We start from the raw sequence: 9,192 nt of genomic DNA, 5'->3' as shown, positions 1-9,192 counted from the left end.
TAAAAAAATAAAGTATGTTACTAATGTTAAAGTTGCAGTTTGTCTTTTATACTATAGTAGCTAGGTTTGTACGAACAGAAGAAGAAATGGTAGATTTCAGACTGAATGACAGGAATTCAAACGTCTTAAGTGCAGGAAGATGCAGTCCCTGAATTCTCCCATATCTGCTGGCTCTCTGCCAGACTTAAACTTCCTGTTATGCTGCCTGTGAATCTTCCAGTTCAGTTAATCTTCCACTCTGTCAAAACCATTCCCCACCCTGTTAATCTTCCAGTATGTTTCAGTTAATAATCCTGCCTGACAAAATCATCCCCCCCTCTGTTAGTCTTCCAGATCGTTTCAGTTTGCACGTCGGCAGAACATACTGCATGTGCATGCGCGAAACCCCAATTTTTTTGCGTGTTTTCATTGCTTTGGAATTTTGCCTGTTGCAGACGATATTTTTTCCAACGTAACATTAGACAACTACAGGAGTGTTAACCTTATATGCATAAATACCTTATATGAGACGTTCTTCTGAAGTGCTATGCACAATACATTACGCATTTTGCGCAGGTGCAGTATGTCCTGCCAACATGCTGATTTAATTAATCTTTCACCCTGTCAAAATCACCTTCCACTCTCCGTGCAACTGTCGCTACACACGCACGCACACACACACACACACACACACACACACACACACACACACACACACTCACACACACTCACACACACACACAAATCCACAACTCTGCCACACCAAACAAATACCTCCGTACCCAGAAGTAATAAACAGCCCACATAGAAATTCTACTTTATTGATGGCATTTTGACAGAATGCGGCAGAACTCACCAATGCCTCACGTGGCCAAAGGAGCTTCATTATACATCTGATTTATATATTAATATTTGATATTATTTAGTCCCACCATTTTTTCCTTGGCAGGAAACCCATGTCCATGTGTGTACCCCCATTGTATGCCTGCAATATACAATGTAGTTTACACTAGTTAACATTGGAAGCAAAATCACCAATAAACGTTTATCCACCAAAGCAATACCTTACAAAGAATATCATTGATAACTATTGTTTTTGTCATTGCCATCTTCTGCCCACTGTTATCCTTAAGGAAAACTAATATGACACACCAGTGATAACATAAAAGCAAACATTGTCAGAAAGAAAGGATTTGGAAGTGAGTGGCGTAGTGAACATCAGCATCTGTACCAATGGGTACTCTGTCCCTGGGCGAACGGAAACACGCAAACATTTAATGCATTTTCATTTCTCAGACATTTTCCTTTCCCTGATGCCTGAATTTTCCAGCTTGCAGCACATATAGGATGTTGACTTGTAAGCTGTGTAGTTTCCAGGTTAATCCCGCCGGTAGCATGTCGAGCTTGTCTTAATTATGTTGAGTGTTTGTATTCAATTCAATATTACTGAGTGTGTAAGAAATCAGCTGGTACCAATGGAGTAATTTTGGTAGCTCATGCCCTTCATGCTTTTGAAATTGCAAAAAGCTGGCTTGTTTTGTTTTTTCAAATACATTGTTGTATCTGCTGCCTTGGTTCAAGTCTAAGACAAAACCAGCAGAGGTTCACCAGTAGCTGAACAAACCACTTCAACAGGACGTGATCACTGCCTCATCGCATGTCTTTGACAAACATATACAGGACTTAGCATTTTTCAGATCATGTGGTAACGTGTTCTACATTATGATATGTAGCATATTTCATTATACACTTTGGGAATTGCCTTTAGGAAGGAAGGGTTGCATTTTTGTCTACGCTAGAAGAGCCACGTACAAGTTAGAGTACTTTTGGTCACCTGTCATTTCGGGATTACATGGAAGTTCAGCAGCAAGCTTGACCAGTAATTATATTAGCTGTCATCTACATTGAATCCCTCTGCATCTTAATGTTAGAGACTGCCATGTCCGTCTGAACTGTTCATATCCACCGACATTTTTAAGGCCTTCATCCACTGACATTGTGTCTGGTAGTCATTCGTCCTGGTCTCCTCATCTCCAAAGGCAGAACTGCACAATGCAAAAAAGTAAGCCTGTATATTAAGAAGGTATTTCCAAGTTACGTGCAGCTTACGTCACCACCTGCTTTACGAACTCTCTTAGAGACCAACGTCTGAATACTGTAGCAGATTCTTCTTCACCACTTCTGAGACACGGAGAGAGCTGAAGCAGTCGTTCTGTGATCGCTTTGGTCCGTGTACGTATCGACAGGCAGACGATCTTGCACATCAGGGTCGATCATGTCGGTTCACACACAACGTAGTTTTCTGAATAGATAGTTGACACCGGGTACCATTTGCTTCGCTCAGACGCAAAACACCATCGGGTAAAAAACAATTGAATTCATTCAGCCTTGGATCTGCTCAGCCTTTGAAGTTGATAGCACTGCTCATTATAGAGTCCCGTTCTTCTGTGTTCTCACGAATTAGACGAATTTGCCGTCAGACTTTATGTCTGGCGGCCCTCCGTTGTGAGCTGGGCACGTGTCGATTACAGGGGGCGTTTTTCTGATGAGGATCTGTAGAGTTCCGTTGTCTATGCCCCGTAATACCTCCTCTGTCAGCTTTCTCTGCTCAGAGACCTGAGTGTTTGTGTCCTCCTGCTGCAAAACACAACAGTGATCCATCAGCGCTATATTGGCATGACAATTACTGCCATAATCAGGACGCCTTTTGTACATTGAATTTAGAGTTTACCTCACTCTCATCTTCACGTTTTGTTATAATTTTGTATAGATCATACCACTGATGTACAGTGATGCACATGAGTATGGTAAGGCAGAGTTTAAAAGTATCAACTGATGAGAAATTGACTGAGCAATATCTGCAGGCTAACGCACTTACTTGCGTGGTTACGCTAGGCCTGTTGTTACAGTAGCTGTGCCAGGACACCTCGGCCAGTGCCGCCACCATGGCCAGGGCGCCACCCACCGCCACCACGATGTACACACCCACAAAGCTGTCCAGGGCCAGGCCCTCCGCGGCCGCCTCCGACTCCGAGCCGTCCATGGAGCATCCCTGCTTCGGCCACCAGCGGTCCCGCAACTCCGTGATTTTACCGTTCTCTTTCAGGTGCAGGATTCTTGTGGAAGAAGAGAGACGGTAACGGTGATACAGGGGAAAAAATCATCATCTTTATGTCCTCAACAGCTAGTTGTATTACATGTACGTTCTTGTAACTAACAATGAGGCTGCTAGTCACCAACATGTCCTATTGCAACGCTTTAAATGTGACACTTAATTTCACCACAGTTGAAGCTTGGGATAAACTACAGGAGAAGCAAGCGCTCAAGAATACGTTGTATGATTTGATTTCTGTTCCCCTCTATCAATGCATATATCTAGTTCTCTGGTCGGCCAGATAAGCTTAAGCGACGCAATATATCGGTGCTCCTGACTCACCCAAGCGAGATCTCGTGAGACAACCTGTTGCTGCTTTGCGTGGCGATGCCGTAGCCGAGCTGGCGGAACGGCTTCCCCACCAGCATCAGCTCACAGTTCGGGTCCTTCTTGATGAGGTACTCCAGCATGGGCGTGTCGTACATGAACAGGAATTCTCCCTAAGGGAGGACACAGCAGGTTTAAAGCGTGGTAGCGGTGCGAGACTCTGGCGTTCGGGGATTGACCGTCCTCACACACTTGCCACGGGGAAGCGACACATCAGCATTTAGTGCAGTGATTTGCCACCAGTTCAAGTTGCAAGTAGCCTGGGTACCATCCAGATTTTGGCGCTGCAACGCTCAATTTTTTCAAGCGTTGCGGAGCCAAAATCCGGATGGTACTCAGGATAAGTTGCAAGTGGTTTGTTTTTAGAGGAAGTGAATATGGGTACTCACTGGCTGCTTAGCTTGTCTTCAGTCGCTACTGCTAGGTTCTACATGTGCTTTACGTAGGTGAAACTCTCTCCTCTGGATTGTGCGTGAGGACGCTAATCATAACTAGCCCCACCCGTACTTAAAAAAAACATACCCAAACGATAGACCTTCCTGCAAGGCAGGGTCGCTCCTGGTTGCTAAGCCATAGCCCTGAGGACGGAAAGTATTGGGCAGCAGCAGCAACTGGCACTTGGAATCTGTGTTCACCCGGTATTCTAGTATGGGCGCATCGTACATGAAGACGAAGTTTCCCTGCAAAGATGGGTGGATGCATGGATGAATGGATGGATGTAGGAGGGAGGGAGGAAGGGAGGGAGGGATAGATGAGTAGATGGATGGATGGATGAGTGAATGAATGAATGTCAGAAGGAGACGTTGAGTTCACGGTTTAATTGTTTATTAGAGATGACATTCAAGACCAAGTCGCTACTTTTGCACACTACGACGAAGTTGGGTGTACCTGTCTGACTCTTTCTACCCCTCCTGTCAGTCCTTTGACGAAGGTTGTGGGCTCAGTGTTCATGTAGTTCCACATCAGCTCATAGATCGTTCCTGTGCCTGGATACAGGAGGAGGGTTGTAAGGACCAAGTTTCAATTACATTCATTCAGCAGTTTTGTGATCAATAAATGAATGAAATATTTATTAGATCTCCGTAATATCATTACAAAGCTGTGGTCATCCATAGTGTGAAGAGGGAGCCCTAAGCTTAAACAAGTGATATTCTTTACGTCAAGGGCCAAATCAGAGACAACGTGAGCTTTCTGTTATCAATCGAAATACTTTACTTATGCTGGAGTCACAATTCTACGTCGTGCCTGGCTGGACTGTTTGAATGAACGAAAAATAAAAAGTACATGTCACGAAAATGCCGAAATTACGCTAATAATGGTCTTTTACACGTTTCGTGTGTTTTGTTGTCTTTTGTATCATACTTTTCGTTCCCACAAACTGCCCGGCCGGGCCCCGGCTTGGAAACGTGACTCCAACATTACAATGGCAAGGGTAGTGTGACACATGTCGATACATAGAACTTGTAGTCACTGTAGACGTGAGAGTAGATGTTAGCTAGATATGTAGTACTAAAGAGTTTGCCATGCATCGTACCCGTTACAATTGTTGTGCAATAAAGATTGACTTGACTTGACTTGACATGTTACCTTGTTGGCTGCGGAAGAAGCTGTAGAGGCCGCCGCCGGTGGGAATGCCGTAGGCTATCTCCGTCTGTTTGGCCAGGTCGTCGATGGACCTGATGGGCTGCTCCAGGCGCTTTACGGTGAGGAAGGCAGTCAGGTTGGCGGTGTAGGTGGAGATGACGATCAGGCCGAACAGCCACCATGTACCCGCCATGATGCGCACCGGCAGGGACCGCGGAGCCGGCTCCACTCCTGGGGGATTAGGAACGGGTTCAAACCGGACGTGAACAAATTTTTCTAACGGCTCTCGGTGGCAAATATAATGTGCAGATGTTGACACATTGGCGCACCAAATCTGTAGTGTGTTTTTGTTACACAGGCAAGATTAAGAAGCTCGGTGGTGTCACTCCACCGTACCGGTAGGGAAGTCGTGTAAAGTGCCTTTCCCAATGGCACAACGTCGGGCCACGGTGAGTATCGAACTCGGGACCTATTGGTTCCGAGTCCAATGCTCTAACCGTTGCGCCACCTGAACAAAAAACGCATTAACATCTACTCTATGAGTTATTTGGGCTCCCTTTGAAGCTTCAGCGACCAGCTCGGATAAAAAGTGTAGGTAATACTGACAACTGCTGACTCTGGGGATGGAGCACAGACGGGTACTTAAAGCAGCCACCTTCTAATTCATCAAAGGTTCGTAATAGGTTCCCGTTAAGTTGTAGGCTGAATCCCACCAGCTTACAAACTATGGGACATGGTTGGTAAATTTATAGCTGTGCCCTTCGTTTAGCTTCGCGCCGTGAAAGCATGGATTACACTGTCTTGAGAGTTGCTTTCTTAATCTTTGATAAAAGCAAACGCGCCTTAATGGCCCCATTATGCTGCAAAAACAAGTTCTGTTTATCATAGCAACTTCTAACACTACTCGCGATTAGCAGTCACAAAGCGTAGGCTGAGCAACCTGAACAGAGAAAACCGCTTTATTGGATGTCTGATATCTTAAGCCTATAAGCTCTACCCATGGCTTTGATGACTAACAAATCATTTCTGGTAAGAAGTGCTCACCGATGTGTTTTACGGCAACGCTACAGACACTGCAAACTCACCTTTTCTGACCAAAGATCCGTAGGCGAACCAGATGGAATTTCGGATGTTGAATTGCCGGTCATTGTCTCTTCCCGGATTTGCAATGTTCAGTTTGATCCGGATGCGCGAAGTAATGAAAAGCATGATGGCGACCACAAAGATGGCGGCCAGAAGGCAGGCCCACACCACGGGCTGGAAGGGCAGCAGGAAGGCGAAGTAGTTCTGTTTTTCTTTGTTGGACCTGCGGAAGCACAGATGGCAGGTCTTTATCAAAACTGCCGAAATCAGAAGGATTAAAAGCAATTTCACTGCCAAGTCGTATGCAACAACGTTTTCCGAAACGGACACTTTCATATAAATAGTTGAGCTGTTTGTGACGATTTTCCTTGATTGTTTTGTTTAAAGTACGCCATGCGATCCATAAGGGTAGTTATAATCAGCAATTGCTTAAACGGTATGAGTACAACACAACGCAACATCGACATTGAACATTAAGAAGATTATTGCTCGGGGTCACCCAGCAGATTATAAGAAGAAATACACATGAGAATGTAAGACATATGCAATACTATTATGAATGAATTCAACACGTCAAAATTAACATATACACCATATTAACTAAACCAGATGGTTCAATCACACCAAGGATCCCGGAGATGATTTGGTTTCTGTTGAAAATGGTATGGACAGTCAATGGTTGATGGTGACGGTTGCAAAAGCAAAGGACCTATGCAAGAAAGGCGGGTTGGCCAGATACAGCTGACCAACAGGAAAACAATTGAGCAGCAGTTCAGATTGTCCATGACAAATTGCTCCATATAATTTCGTTTGGAAGCCACTTCTAGGCATATATGTTTAACAAAATTGAACTTTTAACACGTCCAAAGATGTACATGTATGTTTAGAAGCAAGTAATGCTTCTCTAATGGTAGCTTTCAGTGAGGAATATCAGTCGCACATCAACATAGACAGGAGGATACACAAAAATGGTCCGGGTAATGATGATGGCATGCTTATCCAGTGTGACGTGTAGGTGTACAAGATGATGCAATCAAGGTACTAGTATGTGACCGGGCCAACCCGAGATCCACAAAACTCAAAAGCCACATACGCACACGAAGAACAACCGATGAAGGATGATCATGACCGAAGGTATAATAAACCCAGAGAAATGTACGAAAAACCACACAGAAGGCTAGGAGATATGACAACAGCATGCAGCACCAAAGCAACGGGTTCTCCTCTGTCAGTGGGGAATGGCAGGACACGGAGCACGGTAGTAGTACGGGGAAGGGATGACGACGAGTGGGGAGGATGTAGGGATGTCTTCACGTTCACGTAAGGGTAAGGAGGGGTCTTCAAAAGACGCTCATGCATCAGATCAGCTGCCACTAACCGTTTCATGAGAAAGCCGATACCGTAGTCCATGTAACGCTCGGTAAAGTCGACGTACCGCTCCCTTTCTGACGTGATAGTGAATGCGGCCAGGGCGATGTCCGCTTCCTGTAACAGTGGCAGCGTTAGTGTTAGTGTTAGTACAACCGTACCTCATAGTGAGCAGGCCGGTCCCGTAGTCCATGTAACGCTCGCTGAAGTCCACAACTCGTTCCCGTTGTGCCGTTATTGTGAAGGCGGCAAGAGCTATGTCTGCTCTCTGGAAAATGTAAGCAGTTCATTTGGCAGTACAACCCTGTGTCTTACACCTTGTCTGCGAGGTTGAATTAAACCAATACTTTTTTAAAACATTTGTTAGAATGTACTATATCACCCAACTTCCTTGTGTATATTTTCTGCCTTGGTGTAATTCTGTCCAATTTTCAACACTCATTATTTTCCTATTCTAGCGTCATTGACCTCCCATTTTCCCTAATTAGGTCACCAAATCTACACTAGCACTTTTACTATGTCACCATTAAAACTTTTTACGGTCTTTCACAGAACTCCACTTACATCATTTACCAGCTCCCCAACCATCCCGCTCCACGTCCCGTCATCCCTCAGGGCACCGTAGGTTCGGTCAGGCACCTCGTACAGGTCGTAGTCAAACTTGAGCATGCGCGACAGTTCGTTTATCATGTCCACACAGAAGCCCGTGTACTTGTAACTCCCGTCCGCTGTCGTCTCTTTCATGGTGAATGGCGCCTCCTGTTGTGTGACAAATTACGACCAGTAAAAACCACATTGTTTCCACTCAACCAAAAATTACTGCATCAGATATCAATCAACGCATCTTTGGAACAAATGAGGTATGGGCGACAACTGTGCAACGTAAACAAACTCTTATACATGGTTGACTAAATGACAGCTCAATCAATGTACGGACTTGCCATGATGATATACGACACAGTAATATATATTTCACACTTGAACAAGAGATGACGTTTACTGTGGGAGTTGCCGACACACTGATAGATTTTGACAAATGTCTTGTGTTATTTGTGCGATAAATCAAACGGGCCGAGTGTCAGTGGTGACATTTACTTCCGTCTTAATTTATTTCAAGTGATACAATATAACATATTTTCCCCTGTTTTACTACTGTACGTGGCAGTCGATACCTGGTAGCGTAACTGATTGTAGTTCTTTGCCTTTTAACGTTTTGCCTTGTTCAACTTGTTAAAAACGTTATGTATCAATAAATCTTAATCTTCTGCTGCAGATGTTTGTACTTACGAGAATGGTGACGACCCTGAGCGTGCCGTTCCTCATGTCGATCAGCTGGCCTACAGTAACAAACATGGAATGGCGACATCTTGTCATTGACTGCCGTGACAGATACAATACAAAGACGAAAATTGATGGAAAAATATTGTATTCACTTATTTGCCTGTCAATCAATTGCTAAACCTGCTTTTCTGACAACTCTCTAGTGTCACTGACGAAAGGTAGTGGCAGCTACCTGAAACGTCCGACCGTTTCCAAAATCATATCCAGTTGCTTGAGGAACTGATTTTGGCGCAAAGATGAGAATGTTTCTATGCCAGTGGCGGGTATAAATTGCTGGCGTTGTCAAACGTCTTAGTCGGTCTGTGGTCTGTTTATCTCAAAACAGTCAGCACAGTAACAGATAAGGAATGGCGACA

The 9,192-nt window shown here is 44.6% G+C and overlaps 1 protein-coding gene across 1 annotated transcript; it reads right to left on the bottom strand.

Moving 5' to 3' along the window:
- Window positions 1-1,542: 1,542 nt before the first annotated feature.
- LOC109480873 (glutamate receptor ionotropic, delta-2-like) lies at window positions 1,543-8,818 on the bottom strand. The gene is made up of 9 exons (XM_019783202.1): window positions 8,783-8,818; window positions 8,060-8,254; window positions 7,506-7,612; window positions 6,130-6,350; window positions 5,048-5,275; window positions 4,349-4,446; window positions 3,416-3,573; window positions 2,858-3,095; window positions 1,543-2,616 (listed from the first exon to the last, which is right to left on the bottom strand). Exons 1-9 carry the CDS (start codon window positions 8,816-8,818, stop codon window positions 2,440-2,442), a joined length of 1,458 nt encoding a protein of 485 aa, XP_019638761.1. The 3' UTR covers window positions 1,543-2,439.
- Between the last annotated feature and the right edge of the window lie 374 nt (window positions 8,819-9,192).

This window comes from Branchiostoma belcheri, unplaced genomic scaffold (assembly GCF_001625305.1).
Source record: "Branchiostoma belcheri isolate BF01 breed outbred unplaced genomic scaffold, Haploidv18h27 scaffold53, whole genome shotgun sequence".
NCBI lineage: Eukaryota > Metazoa > Chordata > Leptocardii > Amphioxiformes > Branchiostomatidae > Branchiostoma > Branchiostoma belcheri.
The sequence above is the reverse complement of the archived record's forward strand: the minus strand, read 5'-3'. Positions and strand labels throughout refer to the sequence as shown.